Genomic DNA, 25,000 nt, shown 5'->3' on the forward strand with positions numbered 1-25,000 from the left:
CCTCGGTTTACAGGTACTGGCGCTAACCAGTAGGCCACAGCTGCCCCAACAAGTAATGGCAGATACCATACACAGGTGTTATTGTTGATAGATGACATTTATTTTAAGGCCACTTTGTAGTTAATTTAAAGGACACTTTGTGCTCTAAGCGATGCCACACGTTTTTTAGGCTAAAACATTTTATGTCACAGTGTTGCCACAGTTACCTTGAAAAAGTAATCTGATTACTGATTACTCCTTTAAAAAGTAACTAAGTTACTTTACTGATTACTCTATTTTAAAAGTAACTAAGTTAGATTACAAGTTACTTTATTAGTTACTTTCAGCAGCTGCCGACAACACCCCCAATCCTCAACATAAAAATGATAACCGGTTTTGCCAATACTCACTATACTGGAAGTGCATTTTAACAGTAATGTCAACAATGTATAGCAGACATCCCAACCTAACCTACTTAGATACTGAAATTCAGATGTTTGTTCGATAATGTCTAGTCAGTACACCAAATAAGGAAGGCCTATAGATAGAAATTGTGATAGTAAAATATGTAGATTTTGGTAGTTTGGCCTTTTCATGTAGCCTTGGCAACTAGCCATCTAGTATAGGCCTGAGTAATATGCAAATGAAATTACACTTGTTAAACTCACCTCAACAAGTCTTTTGCAATCATTTAACCCGCCGTGAGCAATGCTAAAGTCACTGTTACAAACAGTGCAGTGTGCAAGACTTATGTTCTACTCTTATGAAACAATTGGGTACACTTTTGTGTAGTCTGATGTGAAATGGGTCTTAAATGTTCCTTTTTGAGGGGCACTGACTCTGCCATAACGCTCCTGTTCCTAGATACACTGACTGATTAATTAAGTTAATAAGAGATATAAGCCCATCTACACTGAAAATCTGATTGGTTGATTTAGCAAAACAGACCAGGATGCTCTCTGTCTTGGATGCGCTTCAGGCACACACGCACCACTCCCCTCTCTCTCCCTCTCCGTTGTGTGCGTGTTAAACTCAGATGCACACGCGATTTGAAGTCCGGTCTGGCTTGCGTGCTCTTGTTCGCTCTAGGTTCCAGGAGATTTTATGTAATTTGCGGGCGTCAGGAAGCCGCTATCAATATAGCGGAGACTCCCAAAACTTCGGGAGACTTGGGATGTCTAGCTAGACAGCACTTTGTCGCCAGCACAGAATGTACAATGTTCCTTAATGTTGTCATGTTTAGCTGACACAAACCCAAAATAATGACTGTATAGATAAAATGTGCATCTCTCTCCTCCCTCCATTGTTGTTTACGTTTGTGTCACTGCGTGGTTTTACACGTGAGTTGTCCTCATTCTGAAAACTTGAGCATAGCCTACAGAAATTGAAATGAAGACTATATGGTTCTCAAAGTTAATCCCTTTTACATTGCTCTTGTAGCCTGGGTGAATTCAGACGAATCTGTTAGCAAATTTGAATTTCCTCAGCAGGTCAGTCTGGAAAGGATCCCATTGACGAATCACCAAAAACCTGAGATCCAATCACAGTCAAGACAGCAAGAGCCTGGCGGACCACTGTCGGCCCATTGGGGTCATAGCTGGACGTGGCTCATCCGCTGGCATTTTGCTCATCGGTTCTCTGGCGTTCCGCTGGCAGGTTGCAGAATTGGCCAACATTTTGCCACTATTGGTCTAAAATCTTTTTCATTTGTTCAGTTATACTCCATATATCATTTTATTAACCTTTCTTAATATTCATGACAAGTTATATTTAAAGAGATGGTGGTCCAATGGCTGACCACAAGTGGTCCGCTATCTGCCAATCTGATTTTGCTATCTGGGGATCTATTTAACATAAAGGTTTACTACCCCCATGAGGAGGAAGGCATGCTAACAGCACACAGTGGGAGTCAATGGGAGAAATCACTAGCAGTTACACATTACACATTCATTTTAAAATCAGATGAGGTTAAGCTGAACACAGTTCCATCAAACTAATTCGCCCTCAATTTCCTGATGTTGACAACAAACTTGCCTGGTAGCTAACATTCAATGTTAGCATAATTAGCTTGCTAACTAACCAACTTTATATTGTTATATGGGCTTATTCATAATGTCCATTAGCCAACCCAAATAAGCTATTCAAACAGCTATTCTTTTCCAAATATGGTCTTTGGTCTTTATAATTTGTCTTTTTAAGTTTAGCTTACTTCACATTTTGAGGCAACCAGTTTATCTTTGAAGTAATGTCAGTGTTTAGCCTTGAGAGTCACATGCCATAACACCAAATTATGTTTTATATACAAAGTTCAGGAGGAGCCATTAGGTTTGATTGACAGCCATCACTCACCCAACTTCCATTTGTAGGAGATCATTAAACCCTCCTTACCTGCTCACTACATCAAGCTCTGGAGTTGCAAAGCCGTCTCCCTTTCTCCATTTCCCTATTAGCTCGAAGCTCATATTACCCCTTATCTATAGGGGATATCAGCTCATATTACCCCTTATCTATAGGGAATATCAGCTCATATTACCCCTTATCTATAGGGGATATCAGCTCATATTACCCCTTATCTATAGGGGGTGTCAGCAGACATCACTAGCATGTGAACTCCATTATTGCAATCCCACAACCACGGCCTGCTTCCAAGCCAAATATGCTTATTCTCAGTACTCAGTGTAAAGCAATTCAATGGACGAACTAGTGAACTGACTCACTTCATTCATTCATAATGACACTTGGACCAAAGTGAAGTGAAGCAGTTTAAGACTTTATTTGTACATCATCATGGTCCCTCTCTGAAGGATTCTAAGGCATTTGGATCATGTTTTAAGCACACTTGTGTTAAGGTTACAGGCAGGTTTTGGCTCCAAACTCGTAAGCTAACTGCATTGCCTGGGGGATTGCTCAGTCTCTTTACACACAGAACAAGCAGTCACACTCTTACTCACAGCTAACAGTTGTTGCGTAGACAAATTAAACCATCACACACAAACACACACTGGAGGTCCATGCATACACTCAGCACCAGCTCCTGGTAGGGTTCTTGCTTACAGCCACAATGTTGGTTTGCATTTGGAGTTGGACATTCATAATGATGACAGCAGTGTGTGTGTGTCTGTGAGTGTGTGTGTGTGTGTGTATGTGTGTGTATTTTTGTGTGCATGTGTGTGTGTGTGTGTGCACGCGAGTGTTTAGGAGAGATGTGTTGAGATGCCATTCATTAAAGTCACTTAGCACCGTGGGTCTGGATGCATCTGGTCTACTTTTTCTTTGGTTTAGTTTCTGCTTCACTCTTCTTCTCCTCTGGACTCTTCTTGTCCTCTCCTTTCTCCTCCTCCTCTTCTTCATCTCCTCCCTCTTCCTCCTCTCCTCCCTCCTTCTCTCCCTCTTCTCCTCCTTCAGCATCTTCCTCCTCTTCTCCTGCCTCCTCTTCCTCACCACCTGCGTCCTCTGTTGGGGAAAGAAACACAAAGTGCTTTAAACCCAGTCATTCCATGTCATATCATCTCATGGAACTCTCAGACTTAACATGGATGGGGTCTCATGATGATATTTGTTTGTTTGTTCACTCATAAATATAAACACAGCACATGATGAGACTTTTGGTGCTGTGAGGGAATTTACATGTTTAATGTATGAGGTCTAATTACATGTTTAATGTATGAGGTCATAAATCAGTGTATGAGATATGTGAATAAAGCAGTCATAGATGATTGTATGTGACATGTGAATAAAGTACTCGTAGATGAAAATATGAGATCTGTGAATATAACACTCGTAGATGATGTCTGAGGTATGAGAGGATCACTCGTGTGATGCACATGAGATTTTGTCACTCACCCTCTCCTTCTCCCTCCTTCACTTCCTGTGCCTCTTCCTCACCCTCTCCCTCCTCTTCCTCTTTTTCGTCTTCATCACCTTCTCCCTCATCTCCTCCCTCCTCTTCCTCCTCCTTCTCCTCCTCTTCTTCCTCTCCCTCCTTCTCCTCTTCCTCCTCCTCCTCCTCCTTCGCTGGGCTGGCCTCGGCCTGTTGAGCCCGGCTGGAGGTTATCAGGTCGTCGCTGAAGAGAGAGGAGCTGAGGAGGCGCGTTCCCAGAAGGTAGGGGGCGCCAGAGCTCAGGCTGGCCTGCACGGAGAAGACGGGCCGGCCAAAGGAGGGTGTGGATGAGATGGTGTGTGAGAAGACGCTGGACATGCCCCCGACTCCACCCACATTGAAGCGTGTCTCCTCCCCCTCCAGCAGCTTCCTGTAGGACAGAGAGATAGAGAGAGGGAGAGAGAGAGGAGGAGAAAGAGAGAGAAAGAGTGTATGTAGGAAAAGAGAGAGAGAGAGAGAACATTCAGAAACAGCAGATTTAGAACATTCTCACAAACAAGTTCACAGAGCTTGTGAGTTTTTCACTGGTTGTTATCAGAAACTCAACTAAACACAGAGTTTCTGTCCTGATGGACCTTGCACTGGTGTTTACCACCCTGTATGGGACTGCTGTGTTGCGCATGACTGACCTGTAGGCGGCGATCTCAATGTCCAGAGCCATCTTGACGTTGAGCAGGTCCTGATATTCCTTCAGGTAGCGTGCCATCTCGTTCTTCATGCTCCTCAGCTCATCTTCCAGCTGGGCAATCACGTCCTGGTGGGGACACAGAGGGGACGAGGATGGACAGAGATGGAGAAGGAGAGAAAGATGGACAAATATGACAAAAATGTGTGTGTGTGTGTGTGTTTATGTGTGTGTGTGTGTGTGAGATAAAGTAACAATAAAGTAAACAAGATGCAGAACTCGTCCTGCACTGAGCTGACCTCTGAAGTCCCCCAATATCACACACACACAAACACACACACACACACACGCACACACACACACACACACACACACACACACACACACACACACACACACACACATAAACACGCACACACACACACACACACATACACACACACATACACACAAACACACACACACACACTCACAGTAGCAGTACTCGAGGTGTAAAAAAAATTCAGGAGGGGGGATTGGATTAGGCGGTAGATACTGCTGCGTAGGCTACTGAATGCAACGTTACCGTAAGACAACAACAGACGCGCACTCCAATAGGAGCGCACTGGAATTTGTTTTTACTTTCATTTCCCGTTTCCCGTCATAACATTTCCCGGGAATCGGGAAATAGTTTTGATCAGATTTCCCGGGAATCCCGTCTCCCGGGATTAAACCCTAGCTGCCATGGCAATTTACGATGCATCTCAAACCTGCTCCGACCAGATTATGTTCTTGGTTAACCCGAGGTTTCCGTTAACCACACCTCCACTAACAATTTCTCCCGAGACACGTCGGCGTACCTGGATGATCCATACGACATTGGAGCGCAAATAGTGAGGGACTCTCTTCGCAGGGCGAGGGGTTTTAGAGACCGCCAGAAAATATATATAGCCTACCCGGACGATATTGTCTATGAAGATATAGATTGTCAGTCGAGGGAATTCGTTTTCTTTGTCAGATGATCTAGGAAGACGTCTCATAGCAATGCCCGTACGTGTGGACATTCATGTATTCCATCGGTGATGCTGAACATCTGAGCAAGAATACTGTATGTCCGAAAATAAATCGGACATAGGCCTACAGTAGGCTATGCTGAACATCTGAGCAAGAATAACCTAAAATAACACACACACACACACACAAACACACACACACACACTCACAGTAGCAGTACTCGAGTTGTAAAAAAAATTCAGGAGGGGGATTGGATTTAACGTTTAGGGACAGATCATTTGTGCTGATGACAGCGCATATGGTGGGAGTCCAGTGATGTACCCTTTTGACTATTGTTTAAGAACAAATATTCTCCAATGTTTTCTCAGTTAGCCTTTTAAAATGATATCAGATTAGTAAACAGAATGTGCCTTTGCAACACTGGATGAATGGTTGCTGATAATGGGCAATGTACGTAGATATTGCATTAAAGATCAGCCATTTCTTTCTACAACAGTCCAGAACACTTTTGCAATTATGTAAGCACATAATGTAAACTGAAAACGGCTGCCCTGATTAAGATAAACAATGCAAATGATATCAGCTGGTATTCTGTCTATGGAGTGGAATAGAAATGTCTGCAAACGTTTGACTGGTAGTGTATATCTATTGCGAATTCATCAAAACAATGGCATTATGGACAGTCAAGCCTACCGTAGCCTACCGTCAAGTTAGGGGTTTTTGGATAATTCAATATTCGCAAAAACTAAATGTTGAAATAGTGGTAATATTTCCACATTCATTGATAAAATAACGGGATGGGAAGGGGATGGCCGTTTTAGAAGGGGGATGATTTTGACCATCTTTATTTTTAAAGGGGATGCCATCTCTCCTCGTCCCCCCTCAACTCAAGTACTGCTCAGTAGTCATTCCCAACTCTCTGCAGTCTGCTACTCTTTCCCCACCTGTATGCTGGCATGTCTATCATAGTTATCATGTGGCTCTAGTGGTCCCTATACCTGGAAGTTAATTTAATTTAATTTAATTTAATTTAATTTATTGTGCTTATATAGCGCCAAAACATTACACATGTATCATGGTGCTTTACAGAATGTAGGCAATCAGAGAAAAAGGAAAGAAAGGAAGAAAAGAAAAGAAAGAGAGAGAGGCCCATGGGTAACAGGGGCGACAGGGGCAGTAGAATGCAATAGTGAGGCCCATGGGTAACAGGGGCGAGGAAAAACTCCCTAGAATTGGAGATACTTATAGGAAGAAACCTCAAGCAGATCCACGACTCAATTCAAGTTGGCATGTCTACAGTGATCCTTATCTGCACATCACATGTTAGCATGTTTACCATTTCCTGGCTGCACATTAGCATGTCTCTGGCAGTTCATATCTGCATGCTGGCATGTCCTTGTCTGTTCTTACCTGCATGTTGGTGACCTCGGCGCTCTGTCTGTCCTCGGCCTCCTGCAGATGCTGCTCCAGTGCGTGGTTGAGGCTCTGGCACGCCTGAATCTCCAGGTCGCGGGCTTTCAGCAGGCGTCGGAACTCACCCGCCTCATCGCGGGCCAGACGGATGTCATCGGAGTGGCGGGCCGTGGTCTCGGCCATAGTGCTGACCTTTGAGCGGAACCACTCCTCGGACTGGACTGCATGTTCTGCTGCGCCAGGCGCTCAGACTGGCCCCTGATGTCACGCAGCCCAGACCGACAGGTCCGCTTGGCCACCTCCGTCTCCACGGAAACCTGGGAGCTGTAGCGGAGCTGGGCCTGCAGCTCGGTGATTTCGCCCTCATGCAGCCGCTTGAGGAAGGCCATCTCGTCCCAGCAGCATGTCCAGACGCTTCTCCTCCTCCGCTTCGCCCAGCGCCCCTCCTCCGCCCCTTCGCCTCCACCAGCCCGCCCCTCGGACTCCTGGCGCGTCAGAACCTCGCCCCTCAGAAGCGGCCCTGCAGCGCCCCTCAGGGCCCTCCTCCAGCTGCCGACGGCGCCCCCTGCTGCCCTGACGCTCCTCCCGCGCCTGCTCCACGACGTCAGCGGCCTCACGCACCTCCTGCTCAGAGATGGAGCGCCAGGCAGGTGGGCTCACCATGGCGCTTGTCGGAGCACCTGCAGCTGGGCCTCCAGCCCGCTGGTTCTGCTGCTCAGGTGGTGCACGCCTTCGATGAAGCCGGGCGGCGGTCGCTCAGCTCCCTGCAGCTGCGCCTTCGCTCGTGCGGCGCCTCACGGCCTTCAGCTCCGAGCTCACCTGCGCCGCCTGGCCCAGGTCCAGCTCGCGGCCCGACGACGCGGTCAGCGCCAGAGGGGGGGGGGAGTAGGAGGTGAAGACGGAGCGGGAGCGAGACGGACCCCCTCAGACCACTGCTCCACCGCTGCCACGCTGCTGCACCACCCTGCCGCTGTGGGAGGAGGGGAAGAAGGGGTCCCGCCCAAAGAAGCCATGACAGCGCCGGGAGATCAGCCGCAAGGGAGACCAGAGAGATGACTGACACCAGAAAGGGAGAAAAAGAGCAGAGAGAGATGAACACACACAGATGTTGAGGGGGTCTGTGCCTTCAGAGCTGCAGTGCAGGTCCCTTTTATAGCTGCAGTTGGGAGGAGACTGACGCAGGGAGGGGTCTTTACAGACTCTTATCATCATCAGGAGACCAGCCAGAGAGCAGGGAGGGAGGGAGGGAGAGGGAGAGACAGAGGGAGGGAAAGAAAGAGAGAGAGGGAGAAAGAGAGGGAGGGAAGGACAGTTGAGGATGGGAGGGAGAGAGGGAGGGAGGAGAGAAAGAAACAGAGAGGAGAGAGTGAGGGAGGCCATAAAGATGAGGTCAGTGAGTACAGAGAAGGAGCATTTGGACTCGGGAGAGAGTTTGAGTAATGCGCTGTCCTGCGCTGATGGCTCATAAGCAGCGCTCAGCACGATTCCTCCCCCTCAGGAGTCCTCCTGCTCAGCACAGCTCAGATCAGACTTCCGGAGCCTCCGCAGCATCAGAGCAGAGGCGGACACTGGCCACAGGGATAGATCACTGTTGCCCCCCCCCCCCCAAAAAATATCCAAATATCCAGGGATATTCCTACATTCCTATGCCTTACTTCCGGGCATATTTGTGAAGAGTCTATTTTTTAATATACGTACAGATTGTATCTGTACAGATTGATATTTTGTCTATGTTGAAAGAGGTTAATTGAGTCTCAATATCCCTGCAGGACTTCCTCAGGTCTGCGCTAGGTAACCCTGATGACCAACCCAGCCGGTTTATGTTCCCTCTTCCCTGGTCCACCCAGGGGCTAGCAGGCACTTCACTTCGACCACCCAGGTGCTTAACCAGCTGTCCTCACATGGCCCAGCAAGAACTTTTTTTCCAAAGCACAGCCTTTCTCGTTGTCTGCATAGGTGGACGATGGCATAGTGCCGAAACGCGCCCTTCTTTGATATGCTTCCAATAAATCACTGAAGAGCACACTCATGAGAGTGCTTTTTTATTTATTGCTGAAGTCTTTATGAAATCGCATCCAAAGACCCAGGACCTAAGGAGTCCACTGCTCCTTAGTAAAAATGTATTTGCTAAGCCTACATCACATCAGTCTCCTTGTGTGTGAAAATGATCTGCAGACCACAGACTACAGGGCCAGTGTTCCTATTGGAAACATGGCTCATGCCCTGGGGGCACACACACACACCACAGGCAGAACAGTTACACATACCCTCTTATCCATACATACTAAACCATGAGAAAACACTTCTTGTATGTATTTGTTTTAATGAAAGCGCTTCATGTATGTGATTGCTTTAATGAGAAAACACTTCCTGTATGTGATTGCTTTAATGAGAAAACACGTAATGTATGATTGCTTTAATGAGAAAACATTTAATGTATGTGATTGCTTTAATGAGAAAACACTTCCTGTATGTTTACGTTTTACTGAGAAAGCACTTCCTGTATGTGTAAGCTTTAATGAAAGTGTTTCCTGTATTCGCTTCAATGACAGAGCGTATCTTATGCGTAAACTTCTGAACATTGTAACACATGTATCATTGCAATTTCATGATATCTGTCTCTCTGTTGCACCAAAGCATCTGGAGCTTGAGTATACTTCCCCCTAGTGGTGATGAGTGGTACTGTAATTGTAACTGTAACAGTCCCAGTGCCTTCAGCTCCACACCTTTGAGTATACTTGACTGGTAGCATCACCTAGCAGTGTAACTCATGATGTCCTTCAGACCACCCCGAGTATACTTGGCTGATATACTGTGAACTACGTACTAACACATGAGATGCTGCAGCATGAAGCTTTTATTTCACAGAGCAAAACACCTCTGACACGTTCCACAACATGAAGCTGGCACATCATTCGGTTTCCACAGCAACGAGCCAAATTCACCAGACCACTGGTGTCATAAAGACGTCAGTGTGTGTGTGTGTGTGTGTGTGTGTGTGTGTGTGTGTGTGTGTGTGTGTGTGACTGTGTTAGCGTATGTGTGTGGCTCACTGCATAAGGAGTTCAGAGACATCACAGATAGCTGCAAAGGCTAATAGGAATAACAACTCAGGCACGTTAATTTATCAATCAAAGACACCTCAAACATCGGATCAGACAATATGAACCTCTCCTGAGGTTCTGTAAGGCACGTCTTACACACATGCATGCACTCACACTCACACCCACACACACACACACACACACACACACACACACACACACACACAAAGGCTGAGGAGCAGAGAGAGGCAAGGCATCCTCCACTGATCAGCATCGACACTTAGCACTGGGGCAGATTGGCCAGAGGAGCAATGCAGGGGTGGCAGTGCAGATAAATAGGTCTGATTGATTGTGGCTGTAAACAAGAACTGGTAAATAAACAGTACACCAGCATTATAATGGCCACGCAGTCTAGAACAATAAGAGCCACGCAGTCTGATGCAGTTGGACACAGTTTGACACAGTCTCACACGGTTGGACAGTCTCACACAGTCACAGACACAGCTTGAGCCAGTTAAATCAAGTCCATGCTGAAGCTGTGACAGCCACAGGTCCCCTCACCGACTGACTACCAGCCACTGGCTCTTATCACATCACGCTGAGGGTTCACAGCAGTAGCTCTGATTGGTCCTCTCAGGCTACCGTAGTGGTGTCTGGAGGCGAGTCCTCAGCGAGGGGGGTGGCTGGGTCGGCAGCGGTCCCACCCCGGCCGGCGCTGCATGCTGCTCTCAGGAAGCAGGAAGTCTTTGAGGCGGTCAGGAAGCGGCAGCTGCTGGACTTTGGGCCCCAGGGGCCCTGGCAGCAGGCAGTGGCGCAGCAGCCTCCGGCAGAGCAGACGCAGGGGAGGAGGCCGCGACTCCTGCTCCCGCAGCCAGGCTCGGAGCTCCAGCACGGCCGCGTGGGGGGCCTGGGGGTGAGTCTCGGGGCGCCCTGGAGGCGTGGTGGTGTGAGTGTGGGGGGGCTCCAGAGGTGCGGGCAGGGGACAGCAGGCCTGAGCCAGCTCCAGCAGGGCCTCGGCCTGGGCCAGCAGGTCGGCAGTCCCCGCTGCGCCGGTGCTCTCCCGCAATGCCGCCTCAAGGCGCCCGAGCAGCAGCTGGCGCCCGGACCAGCAAGTGGCGCCGTGGAGCGGGCACTGCAGGGCGACGCCCCTCTGCAGCAGCAGCAGCGCGAGCGGGAACAGCAGGTCAAAGTGCTCCAGGCACGTCTGCGTGAGGGAGGGCTCGGCCTCCTCCTGCTCCTCCTGTTGCTGCTGCTCTCCAGCGCCCCCTGGCTCCCCGGGGGTCCAGCTGCAGCTGGGGTCAGCGCCGTGGTCCAGCAGCAGCTCGGTGACACGCAGGCAGAACTGGCCGATCTGTGCAGCGTCCTCCTCGGACCCGTCCAGCGCCTCCTTCACCAGGAACACCAGAGACGACATCACTGTCTCCTCATCGCTGGTGCGCGCATGCACACTGGCACCTGATCGATTGATCACACACACACACACAGGGAGGGAGACAGATAGTGAGAGAGAGTGAGAGAGAGAGAGAGAGAGAGAGAGAGAGAGAGAGAGCCATGTACAGGACATAAGCCCAACCCTTCACCCGGACACATGAGCATGGATGGATGGATGGATGGATGGATGGATGGATGGATGGATGGATACGTTATTGATCCCCAAGGGGAAGTTCAAGAGAGAGCAGTACCTCCTTCAAGCAGCAGTCTGATGTTTTCCGTGTTGTTCACCGTGAGTCCATCACTGCTGGCCAGGGCATGGAGCAGAGCTGTTTTACCTGAGAGGAAAGACACGCATGATCATTAGCGCAGGCTATCCAAACCAGGACACAATACTACTGCAGTGCATACACTGTATAGAGTGGAGGGGAGAGGTCAGGCAGAGTGACGAGGATGTTTTCTGGTCAGTGATTTCTGGTCAGTGATGGCACGGACTCACCGTTCTTGTCGTGGGCATTGACGTTGGCTCCCAACGCCAGCAGCGTGTGCAGACACGGCAGCCTGTCGGCTTCCTCGCATGCCAGGTCTAGGGGGCTACTCTCATGAATCTGACACACACACACACACACACAAACAGAAATACACACACAACATAATAGTCAATTATAAATTATATAAATTATAATAATAACAACACACACACTAATGTACAATGACACACAATTCACAGTTCAGAACTAGTCTAATGAGTCTCAGAGGGCGTTTTTGAACGTTCTTGAACCGGTTCTGTTCAGAATTCTTTGAAGCTCGGTGGTATCTAGTGAACCAGCCCACATTTCCACCAGTTTAGAACCGAACCATGGATGCATCATCAACAATGGGTGTTGCATGCAAAACAAAAGTTAATGAGATGCATAAACGGGAGAATGATATGAACAGTTGCCCCGTAAAAACGGCAGAAATTAGATTTTTAAAATGCTAGTTAACGTCTGCAGTGTACTCATGGCAACAGTTGATATGGACGGAAAACTCCCCTCTGAACAGTAAAGTGACATGCCCACTCCGGTTCGCAGGAAAACAACTATTTTCTGGTTCAAGATCTAAACCATGGTGCCACGGGACCGGGTATAGTCCCACACACACACAGCCCACTGAGGATGTGGTCACACTGAACACACACACATGCAAATACACACTCCCAGAGCCCACTAAGGGTGTTGTCACATTGATAGACACAGGCACAGACACACACACACACACACACACAAAAACCACACTACCAGAGCCCACTAAGGGTGTCACATTGACACAGACACAGAGACACACATACACACACACACACACACACCCCACTGAGGGTGTGGTCACACTGAAACACACACACACATGCAAAACCACACTACCAGAGCCCACTGAGGGTGGGGTCACACACACACACAGCCTGAGCCCAATCGCTCTCAAACACACACACACTCCAAGAGTGAGTAGGGTGAGGGAGGGCCCTGTGTGAGGACTCATTCAGTCTCTCTTATGGATGTTGCCCACACACACGCAGACACACACACACACACACACACACACACACACACGTCTGTGTGAGGACTCACTCGGTCTCTCTTGTCGATGTCGGCTCCATGCTGGACCAGCATGCGCACCATGAGGGGCCTGTTTCTCAGCACGGCTATGTGGAGCGGATTATAGTAGGACACAGGGTCTGGAGTGAGAGAGGAGAGGACAGGGAGGATGCTTATTGCATCAGTTCGAATTCTGATTTCGATAATCGATTTATTGTGCAGCCCTACCTTAACCCTCTTCATTAGAACCCTTCAGGCCCTTAACCCTCAATAGAACCCACCAGGCCCTTAACCCTCCACATCAGAACCTTTCAGGCCCTTAACCCTTGTCATTAGAACCCACCAGGCCCTTAACCCTCCACATCAGAACCCTTCAGGCCCTTAACCCTTGTCATTAGAACCCACCAGGCCCTTAACCCTCCACATCAGAACCTTTCAGGCCCTTAACCCTTGTCATTAGAACCCATTAGGCCCTTAACCCTCTTCATTAGAACCATTCAGGCCCTTAACCCTCATTAGAACCCACCAGGCCCTTAACCCTCCACATCAGAACCCTTCAGGCCCTTAACCCTTGTCATTAGAACCCATTAAGCCCTTAACCATTGCTCATTAGAACCGCTCAGGTCCTTCAGCCTTACCCTCAAAGTTAAGGTCGGCTCCGTGGCGCAGCAGAACCTCGGCTGCTCCGACCAGGCCCCGCTCCGCCACCTTGAACAGGGCGCAGCTGATGCCCTCCACGAACACGGCAGAGTGGGCCTCCCTCTTCAGAACCTCTTCCAGCGGCTCACACACACCCTGCCCTGCAGAGAGTCTGGAAAAGCATGTGCGTGTGCAGACACGCACACACACACACACACACACAGATACACAATCAATTAAAATCCAAATGTACACCCTAACATTAATTTCTTTCAGCTTACAGTTGAAAGCCGCCCTGGTGCCAAGTCCTGATGAACACGGTAGAGTTGCCCATTCTAACCCTCCAAGTAAATTAACCTGTCTGCGTCTACACACTTATGGCAACAAGAAAACTCACCTGTCGGCATCGACCCCGTTCTCGTCCTGCAGTCCTACTGCACACAGAACAGAATCCACCAGCGGCTGGTACTCGTACACGATGCGCCTGAAGCCATGTAGGAAAGGCATCTCTGCTCTCTGGCCCACGGTCTCTTCTCTCTGCACGAAACAAATAGAACTCTCAACAGTCCATCTAGGGCTAGTCTTGTGTCAATCAGCCTCCAACAACATCTGGCAAAAAATTCAACGTACCGTCCGTAACGTTACTTCAACAATCAACACAGCTGTATGTTTGTGATTTAGCAGGTCACTTTGACACCTAGCACGCCATTCTCTTCTATTATGTCGATAATCCCACTCTGACTGACTGTTGGTTACTTTCACGATTTCATGTTTGTTGAGTAGGCTAGAAGCTAACTACCGTTGCAAGACGACTGTCTGTCGAAGTAGTAGCCTATATTATTGGAGTCGACCGACCGAGCCTATTAGCTTTATGTTTTCTGCTGGGCTAGCTGGCGAGTGGCGAGAGCTACGGCGGTAACATCATGTTCAACATCATGATCAACCCCGTCAATGCCACTTCAAAGGAAATATGTCCACTAGGAAGAACGGTTAGCAGAAATAGAAAACAAGGTCTCGTTCCATACTAAACATGACATTATAAAAAAAAAACATCTCACCCAATGTAAAACCGGAAGTAGCCCTTCCCACATGCTTTTTCTTCTTCTACGACTCCAGACAGTCTCTGCCGGGGACCTAACACTGTAGAAGCAGAAGAAGAATACATCATATATTATTGTGAGAAAATCAAATAAAACAAAACAAAACTTTTCATTCACTAGTTGTGCGCTGTCGAAATGAAAAACAACTGTACTACATCAAGTGTCAAAACTGCATTTTTTTTTTGTTGAGAAAATAGTTGTTTAGGAAATTTAATTTTACACAAGAAAAAAAACTGCATTAGGCTTTCAAAGTACTGCATTTTACTCCATGCAATGATTTGGACACGAACATATAATTGTACTGCATTGATTGAAGCCTACTTTAGAAAACTTCGGTAGGCCTATTCTGCAATTTTCTGTTCCAGAAATGCAGTTACTTTTTGAAAGGGTGAACTGAATTAATTCAATGTTGGTGCGTCATATTGCACGTTCCAAACGATTTTCATAGAGAGATAACGTTCGTATTCATTAAGTAAGGGATAATGTATTATGTAATGTCCGCCGGTAATTATCAGAAAATAAGTCCGGACAGGGAGAACAGAACCCCGACGCGCAGCCGTTTTTTAACGCAAGATGGTGCTAAACGTCCATATTCGAACTTGCTTACGGGCCGTTGGTATGGTAGCCGAATTGAACGACCTAATATGTTTGAGTGACACTGATGCATATTTTGTGATTACGGAATATTAGGATGGTCTGGAATATAGATATGCTGTCTCATTAAATCAAGTCTACGGCAAACCACTTCATCTGTACAGTCTACAGTCCAGCGCACTGGGAGAGCTGTTTTTTTTATTATATTGTTAACTTTTTCTGTGTTATTCAGATTTTAAAAAACTATGAAAAGAAGATCGACAGCCGTCTGGTGCCCAATTGCTTTTAGGCGTTGTGTGCATTAGCACGCCAAATCAACCAGTGCATCGAACTACTGCGACTTTAAACTTCGCCAGTCGGTGGAGCCACTATTAATCACGTCCAGTCTGGTCCCTCCCTTTCCTGCAGTAACTCGGGACAGAGCCACGGGAGTGGGTGAGACGGGAGAAACACAAGTGTTTGATAGCAGCGTAAATCTGGACATTAATCTAGTAGCTAACATTTAAAGTGAGAAAAGAGGATAACAATGCGACTGCAGCTACGATCAACCCACAAACCAGTCTCACAGCGGAAAAGATTCACTTTCTCACGGAATATTGTCAAAACTGATCTTCATTGGCGATCTGGTAGGTCTCAACGAGAGAAATGACTGAATATAACTTGCGTCAGAGGAAATTTTGTTTATGAAAAACATTCACCTTTTGTAAAATGAAGACTTTAGTTCTGGGAGTAAATCGTCTTTGACAGATACGTAATGCCTAAGTTGTTTTCATCTAAGATTTGGCAATGATGGGAATAGGACAGTCTTAGAGTTTGGCTTACTGAAAAACATGAATACATAAATTGCCTTGAACGGCTGCAAGCGACAGACACTTTCTCGAGTTGCTTTACACCCTGAAGACATCCTGACACAACAAAAAACTTAATTGTACATGAAGGAAGGGAACTAATAGCTAATCTGCCAAAGCAGTGCACATGTTTTGTAGTTTATGAAAATCGGTCTCCTTTAGTTAGCAAACATGGTGGAGCCGATGGGCTTTGTGGAGGCATGGAGAGCGCAGTTCCCCGAGTCCAGTCCGCCGGCCATGGCGCTCAACTCGGTGGGGGACATCGAGCAAGAGCTGGATAAATGCAAGAGCTCCATCAAGCAGCTGGAGACGGAGGTGAACAAGGAGCGCTTCAGGATGATCTACCTGCAGACACTCCTGGCCAAGGAGAGGAAGAGCTACGATCGCCAGAGGTGGGGCTTCAAGCAGACGTCCCAGCTCAATGACGAGGACCAGTCTCCAGCTCCTGAGGGCCTGTCATCCATAGACAGCAATGGGGGAAGGTGCTCCTCCACTGAGGAAGAGCGGCTCCCCTCCCAGCAGTCCCTAGATGACGAGACTCCCTTGGTCCAGCCCAGCAATGACCGACAATCTCACAGAGAGGTGAACGCCCAGAAGAGCACGGAGTCGTCATGGAGACCTGCGCCTGTTCAGGAGCCAGAGGCTCCCCAGGACTCCTCCCCCCAAGAGCGTCTCGGGGTGGCAGCCCTGCGATCCAACTTCGAGCGCCTTAGGAAGGGGGACGCTCAGCCCATGGAGGTGAGGGGTCCACCCTGCACGGCGGGGGCAGATAAAACCTTCTATGTGAACATGGAATACCACCAGGAGCGTGGGCTGGTGAAGGTCAACAACCGAGACGTCTCCGACAAGATCAGCAGCCTGGGCTCCCAGGCCATGCTGATGGAGCGGCAGCAATCTCGGGCCTCCATGTCAGGCGGTCGGCCTGGAGGCCCGGGGAACAGCCGCAAACTAGTGACGCGTGGGCGACGCTCTGAGGTCAGCGCTGCCAGCCTGGACCACGAGTGTGAGGACCCGGAACTGAACGCACGCTTCCTGAAGGACAACCTGCTGCGGCCGGACGAGGGCAGGGCTGAGGGTCCCCGGCAGGGCAGGCATCAGGCGGAGAGCCAGCCCCAGTGCCAGCCTTACACCAGTGTGTACGTGGGGGGCCTGATGGGGGACGGGGAGGAGGTGGCCCTTACTTGGCCCCGGCGGTCGTGCTCCCCGCACAGTTTCGAGGACGGCTACACGCCGGACTGCAGCTCGAATGAGAACCTGACCTCCAGCGAGGAGGACTTCTCCTCCAGCCAGTCCAGCCGTGTGTCTCTCGGGCCCTTGGCCCCGCTCACCCTCCGGGACAAGAGCCGCTCACCCTCCCAGCAATCACTGGAGAGCAACAGCCCCCCCACCCCTCAGCCACAGCGGTGGCCGAAGCAGCCGGGTGTGCCACCCGGAGTGGTCACGCGCAAACCCAGCCGGACCTGGCCCAGTGACAGAGACTCCACCTCCAGTCGAACATCGCATGACAACAGTTACCATGGAGATCTGGGTAAGTGTACACAAGGCAAGTGGCTACTGTTAGCACTCATATGATATGTGATTTTATCTGTTTCTATTCACTTTATTCTGCGCGCAAACATGGGGGGTGCGCCATCTTTGTGTTTGAACTTCCCATTGAGCAGTATATCCATTGCGATACATTGAGATAGTAGAGTTCTATTGAGATGACTATCATACTGTATGTTATGGGTCAAGTTAGGAACTTTAGGATTTTGGTGATTTCCTTTCTGTAATACACCTGTCCTATCTGGAGTTAGGAGAACACTTAGGAGTTAGGAGCGGCTGTTCTGTAATGACTTTCTAAACATAGTTACCGTAATTACCAAACAGGTCAGATAGGATTCGCGAGTGAGTTAGGAAGTTTCTGTAATAAGTGTTCTGAAGTAAGTGTTTTGGTTTTAACATTTTGGACAGAAAATAATCAGATAATGTATTGGGTTTTGGGTACAAATAAAGAAAGCACTCTAGGAACATATTATGACAATTATATTGACATGCTGTGCTGAGAATGGCCAGTCCATCTCTAAAATATATCTCCATAGGATACTGGAGGCAGAGACGAAGTCCACAGTTCCTTTACTTAAGTGAAAGTATAGATACACCTGTCAAATATTACTCCAATACAAGTGAAAGTTGCTAAGTCAGATTTTTACTTAAGTTGAAGTAGAAGTACTTGCTTAAGTATTCAGAAGTACAAGTATTTCTCCTTTATAATGTGTTGTAATGTAATGTTTATTTGCCCATTAATAGGGTATACATCCTTTGGTCGGTCATAGGACTTGAACAGACCTTTAGTTCCTTACATCCAACAAAAATATTTTACCTATTTGTATAACTTTGCAACTGTTCGAATGGATGCAATAGTGTAATTTAAATAACTATTAATTATCTTGTTCACAAATTTAAAACATTTCCACTGCCAAATGCTAAACCGGATAACTTAATAATGAGTAGATTATTAATCGTTTAATGATGTAGGGTAAAGATATAGCTATGTGGTGAATGTCAGTGATTGTTTGATTTCATTCCAATTTCACAATGATCATGGAGGATAGTCTGGTTAACACCAGACCACATCTCAAATGTCAATTGCTAACAGGTTCATCTGGGTTCTCCCAGGCTACATGGAGGATGTTCTGATGAAAAATCTGTTGTCATTACCACAGCCAATTCATCCAAGTTCAAATTTAACTATTGAAAAAATGAACTTCAAGATGGTCTATTGCATTATTGCATTTGAAGAATCAAATGTGGTTAAAAGTAACGAGTACTTCTTGCTCATATTTCAAATGTAATGGAGTCAAAAGCACAGTATTTGTCTTTCAAACATAGTGTAGTAAAAGTCTCAAGTTTTCAAAAATATTAATAGTAAAGTATCGATACTCAAAAATCATACTTGAGGACAGTAAACAAGTAAATGTACTTAGTTACTGTCCACCCCTGACTGGAGGCGATCGCCACATATCATCTGCTCACTCCGTAGAGGTGAAGGCAAAGTACAATCTTGCCATCTGATCTCCAGATGGCATTTTTTCGTTTCCTCCCAAGTTAACCTCTCGTTCCTCTGCCGTGCTATCCCAATGAAGCTAATTAGCCTGAACTAGCTGACGGGAATATTGAGCACAAGGCGGAAGAAAGTACATTTTTAAAATTGGGTGTGGCGGAATAAGGTGAACAGGGTCTGGTCAAGGGACAGCTGACGGTGTGTCCACGTTATTCAGCTCTGCTTCATGTTGCTATTCTGCCAAACAGAGAACACATCTTCGGTCCTGCGCTATAGACCTCTCCGGAATAAGTCCCGCCTCCGTAACTTCCGTATCCATCCAACTTCCGGGCGTCGAATGTCTATGGGAAATAACATGGCGTTTCGAAATATCATACCGGTAAAACATCTCTAGGTGGCGAAATAGAAAAAAATGGTGGGCCGATTGGCCTACACACTTCTGCCATCTAGTTTCCACTGGGTTTTTTGATTGTCGGTGCCGTTAAAGTAGAAATATCAGTAAGAAGCACTAAGCTAACGCACGCTTCAGACTGTTCTGATCAAGGTCATGCAAAATAAAGCTATCGACTCAATACAATTCAGCCTCTGATTCCTAGTCTGCTTATCATTATCTGTTATTTGTGAAAAAAAATCTTCGTCGGCAATTTCTTTCTTTTTCAAATATCTCAATAACAGCCAACAAACTCGCACAGTCAGACCAAAGTTAAGTCATGTTGAAAAGAGGCTGAACCTTTCAAACGATTTACATTTATAGACCACTGAAACCACGCATAAATCACACGTGAAAATGACCATCACATTAGGTTGTGACTGGGTTGTGAGCAAGATCTAACGCCCTCCTCCGCCCGTGTACATCGGAACTAGCTCCCGGTTAGCATTAATAATCGTTTACTACTTAAACGGCACCGACAATCAAAAAATCCAGTGGAAACTAGATGGCAGAAGTATGTAGGCCAATCGGCCCACCAGCTTTTTCTACTTTGTCACCTACACAGTTTGACAGGTAAGATCTTTCGCAACGCCATGTTATTTCCCATAGACATTTGACGACCGGAAGTTGGATGGATACGGAAGTTACGGAGGCGGGACTTATTCTGGAGAGGTCTATTGGGGTGTGGGGGAGTGTTTACAGTTTTTTACAATTGTTTACACACGTTTTCAAAACTCTGTGTCTATTTTTCAAAACTCCACACACAAAACCCACAATTGCTCACACAAAATGCAAAATGCCTCAAATCTCCAGCAAAATGACACACAACATTCAAAATGTCAAAAACACATCTTTAAAGCAAACATTCGCCTCACATTACAAACACTTTTTTGTCATAATATGGCATTTTGGATACATCATGTACACACTGTTGCTCAAAACCTAAAGCTCTTCTGTCTTAGGCTTTCTATATGTATTTTCATACAAGAGTGAAAGTTACGGTATCAACAAAGAGAAGTTGAAATACACAGTAAAAATGCAAGCAATATTGAAACCAAAAATAGTGATTTTTTCCCAAATAATATACTGTTGCGAATACAGTATTTTACAGCAAACAAGAAAACAAGACCACCAGATGTACATGGAGTCTTGAAAACACTGATTTAGTTTTTTTTCCAAAGACAAGTGTGTGTGTGTGTGTGGGGGGTATGAGTACAGTATGTATTCATAGGCCTATAAACCCTTTCAACTGCAGAAACAAACAATTCTACAGTAACCGTTCCTAAGGCATTTCTTGAGGCACAGAAAAATGTATTGAGCTAATGGTACTGTAACATGGGGACAAACAAAAATGGAGTAAAAAGACAAATTTTACATAAAGTCAACTTTTTGTAGAACATTACTGTAAGCTAAAGTCTGATTACTGTAATTTTCAAAGTATCTGCATTGGTTCTGAATATTTCAACCGGAAATCCTCTAGGAGCAGATTGAAAGGGTCTATACCTATATAGAGAGTATATCATAGACCATAGACTAAGGCGATGATTGGATGGTGTTCAGTAAATGAAATAGTGTTTGCACATGTGAAGAGAAAGAGTAAAGCACTGGTGATTTAGTGTGGCATTTTGATGGGTTGTGTTTGAAGAACGAAATCAAGTTACTTCCTGTTAGATTTTTGTGTGTTAGGTAGAAAATTGTGTGGGGTGTTTTGCAAAATGTGTTTTAGTCAATTGAAAACTGAGTCAAACACTGAGAATTAGTGTATGGTTTTGCAGATTTGGTGTCAGGTTATGATGTTTGGAGGACATGTTTAGAAAATTGTGTGACAAGCAAAGATTTAGTGTGTAAGCAGTTGAAAAAAACTGTAAGTGATGGTGGTGGCACCAGTGAGCTGAGGTTAGTTGAGGTTGCTTTAGTGATATAGGAGATTTTGGCTGAGGCTATCTTAGCGACATGATTGCACTAGAAACACATGGCTGGACTGGCTGGAGGAGAAGTCCTTCTCGCTAGATGTCAGGTTCTCATTGTAGCTGTCCTTGAAGCTGTGTGAGACTGTGTTGGTGGTTTTAGTTGAGGCTGTGCCAGTGAGGCAATAGGGAGGGAAAGTGAAAACCAGCGCCCCAAGTGGTTGCGTTCCTATCGAAGAGCAGCTCCAATGTTAAGTCCCATAGACCTATTTTTAAAAAAATATTGTGAAGCCAAATCAGCGATGTTATCCACCAAAAATATTTTTAGTGTCTATACAGTAATAATATTCTAACTGTGAAAATGTCAGACCCTATTTCGCCTTATTTAAGAAAGTCGAAATTGCTCCTTTTGTTTCATAAACGAACTACAAAAGAAGTCACGTGACTTTACCCTTCAACGTTACTCACGGTAGCATGGTTTGTTTATTAGCCTGGTTAGCATTGACACGTAACACTTACAGCTAGCTCTTCATGTGAGTAGAAGCACAACACCAGTTATCCTGACATAAAGGTTATCACCACGCGCGGTTTACATCACGTTCCGTTATTACAAAAAAATATGTTAAGCCAGTTAAGCAAATTGCGTATTGATCAGTTAGAGATTAAAAAGCCCAAACATGTGACGTCACATGCAGCTGTAGTTCCTTATCACCGTGTTACGACAAAAACTCAAAACAATTAAACTGATCCTAAAAATAAGGTATGACCACTTGAAGCAATAGAGGTGACCCCAGTGCCTAACATATGGAAGGCATTAAATTAAGATCCCAATGTGCACCGAGATATATTTTTTCTAAAAAAAAATCCCATCCACTCCGCTAAACTCTAGGAACGCAACCACTAGATGGCGATGAGATTACTTTCCCTCCCTATGTTAGTGGTTTTAGTGATGTTAGCTGAGGCTAGTGGTTTTAGTGATGTTAGCCGAGGCTGTGCTAGTGGTTTTAGTGATGTTAGCCGAGGCTGTGCTAGTGGTTTTGTGATAGCTGATAGCTCAGGCAGCTCACTGCGCCGGGATTAGTGTGTGCTTCACCTCACTGTGTGTACACTGTGTGCTGTGTGTGTTTCACTAATTCACGAATTGGGATTCATTCAGAGACCAAATTTCCCTCACGGTACTCAAAATAGTACATATACTTATACTTAGGTTCTCATTGGAGCTGCAGTCTGGCGTGTAGCCGTCCTTAAGCTCTGTGAGACTGTGTTGGTGATGATAGCTGAAGCTAGTGATGTTATCTGAAACTGTGTTAGTGATGTTACAGTATCTGAGGCTGTGCTAGTGATGTTATCTAAAGCTGTGTTAGTGATGGTAGCTAAGACTGTGTTATTGATGTTAGCTAAGGCAATGTTGGAGGCCATGGATGCCCTGGGGCATCTGAGCCACGGTGCTGCCCACCCTTGGTGTTTATGTGTCAGCAGACATCAATGTAGTTGCCCCTGCACTGGGCTAATTGCCTTAAAGGGGTCAGATGGCGTGCTGGGCTTCGCAGGGCCTTTGTTAGTGGGGGCAGGGAGGGCTGTGAGCTGCTCCCATCATGAAGGGGGAGACGTCCGCACGGACAGCCTCATTGGCTCTCTGGTGTCTGCCACAGGACCAGCACTAATGCCCTCAGGATCCATGATGGGTCACAAAAGGGAGACACCTACTCACTGTGGACACCATGCAGCCAGCCAGCAGTAGCTTGTTGTGATGTTGGTGATGGTGGCAATGTTGTTGTTGTTGTGTTTCTCTGTGTGTACAGTGTTGGCACCACATACCGCAGAGAGCTCAGCTCAGGTCAGCAGAGGAATGGTGTAGCTACAGCATGCGGTAGCCACAGAGGAATGGTGTAGGACATGTGGTAGCCAGAGCTGAAGTGTTTCTGGTAGCTGTTAAATGCACTTATTTAGTCTTTAAACAGCATACCTCTAGTATTTAAGCAACACTTCTTTAAACAACGCTGTTTTAGGCTTTAAACACTTCTTTAGTCTTAGAACAGCTTTAGACTAAATCCATGAATTGTTCTATAATCCTTTATTGTCAGTCATCTGGAGGCCTGTGGGCCCGTCTGTAAGTCCCCCTCTTAGTTATTATGACTGCCGCGCAGCGAAGCGGCGGTCATATAGGTTTAGTCAGAATATTTTCTTTTTTTTTTTTTCTTTTTCGCATGTCCAAATTTCCGTCAAGGATTTCCGGGACACTGTAAGACCGGGGTACACGAAACTTGGTGGGCATGTAACCCCACATGGATAGCATGGAACCATCTTTTTTCGTTTTGATCTGTAGCCCCCCGCTGGACTGGACCCCCCGAAAGGAGGGTAGGGCAGACACAGTTTTCTGTGAATATCTCAAGAACCGTAGGGTTTAGGAGGACCATTTTTTTTTGTATGTTGATCTCAAAGGGCCATGTCAACCCATTCCATAACCACTCATTTCATGTATAGCGCCACCTAGTTAAAAACCAAAAAAGTAAAAATGAGGTGTTGTAATAGCAGGTATCTGTGACCTAACATAGTCAAAACTCCACGAAATTGGAAGTGTAGGATCATTATGACACCCTCTGAATGCACGCCAAGTTTCGTGGAATTCCGTTCATGGGAGGCCACACAATAAATTAATTTATGTTACTATACACCAACTGGCCTGTAGGTGGCCGGAGACAGTTTTCTGTGAATATCTCGAGAACCGTAGGGCCTAGGAGGTCCACCTTTTTTTTGTATGTTGGTCTTAAGGGGGCATGTCAACCTATCCCATTACCACTTATTTCATGTATAGCGCCACCTAGTTAAAAATTAAAAAGCAACACATCACACTTCATCACAATATCTCTGGCTGACATGGTCAAAACGGCACGAAATTGAAAGTGTAGGTTCATTATGACACCCTCCGAATGCATGCAAAGTTTCGTGGACGTTCATGGGGGGCCTTACAATAAAATAATTTATGTGTACATTTAGTGACCGTACACCAACAAGGATTCCCGGGACACTGAAAGACCGGGGTACACGAAACTTGGTGGGCATGTAACCCCACATGGATAGCATGGAACCATCGTTTTTCGTTTTGATCTGTAGCCCCCCCGCTGGACTGGACCCCCCGAAAGGAGGGTAGGGCAGACACAGTTTTCTGTGAATATCTTGAGAGGATAGTGGGTGACCCTAGGATGACCAATTTTTTGCGTATGTTTGCCTCCAGGGGTCATGTAAACCCATTCCATATGCACACATGTGCATAAACAGATACACACGCACACACATACATTCACAGTAATCCTACGTATGACACATACTCACACAGTAGACATATATATGCATGCATGCACATGCACACACACAGGCACATAAACAGGCAAACACACAAGCACAAGCACATGCACATGCACGCACACCCACCCACCCACCCACCCACCCACACACACATAAACATAAACATGTACATGCACACATGCACACAGTTCAAG

General features: G+C 46.5%; 2 protein-coding genes and 1 pseudogene across 3 annotated transcripts in view; 1 reads left to right on the top strand and 2 right to left on the bottom strand.

Moving 5' to 3' along the window:
- Positions 1–2,728: 2,728 nt before the first annotated feature.
- Positions 2,729–8,099, bottom strand: LOC125295275 (annotated as a pseudogene).
- A 1,630-nt stretch (positions 8,100–9,729) lies between these two features.
- Positions 9,730–15,048, bottom strand: asb6 (ankyrin repeat and SOCS box containing 6). Of its 2 annotated transcripts, XM_048244412.1 has the most exons (8): positions 15,000–15,048; positions 14,637–14,718; positions 13,976–14,115; positions 13,578–13,750; positions 12,973–13,079; positions 11,865–11,973; positions 11,617–11,703; positions 9,730–11,389 (listed from the first exon to the last, which is right to left on the bottom strand). In XM_048244412.1, exons 2-8 carry the CDS (start codon positions 14,667–14,669, stop codon positions 10,602–10,604), a joined length of 1,437 nt encoding a protein of 478 aa, XP_048100369.1. In that variant the 5' UTR covers positions 14,670–14,718; positions 15,000–15,048; the 3' UTR covers positions 9,730–10,601. The 2 variants fall into 2 exon arrangements, with proteins under 2 accessions (XP_048100369.1, XP_048100370.1); XM_048244413.1 differs by lacking the exons at positions 14,637–14,718; positions 15,000–15,048 and adding an exon at positions 14,209–14,630.
- A 278-nt stretch (positions 15,049–15,326) lies between these two features.
- The window catches only part of si:dkey-91m11.5 (PH_BCR_vertebrate and RhoGAP_Bcr domain-containing protein), a 41,887-nt gene continuing 32,213 nt past the window's right edge, over positions 15,327–25,000 (top strand). Inside the window, exon 1 of the mRNA XM_048244541.1 lies at positions 15,327–17,648. Coding sequence (XP_048100498.1) covers positions 16,292–17,648 — 1,357 coding nt within the window. The 5' untranslated portion in view covers positions 15,327–16,291. The remainder of the gene's footprint in view (positions 17,649–25,000) is intronic.

The sequence above is a fragment of the Alosa alosa genome, chromosome 5, assembly GCF_017589495.1.
Source record: "Alosa alosa isolate M-15738 ecotype Scorff River chromosome 5, AALO_Geno_1.1, whole genome shotgun sequence".
In the NCBI taxonomy this organism is placed as follows: domain Eukaryota; kingdom Metazoa; phylum Chordata; class Actinopteri; order Clupeiformes; family Clupeidae; genus Alosa; species Alosa alosa.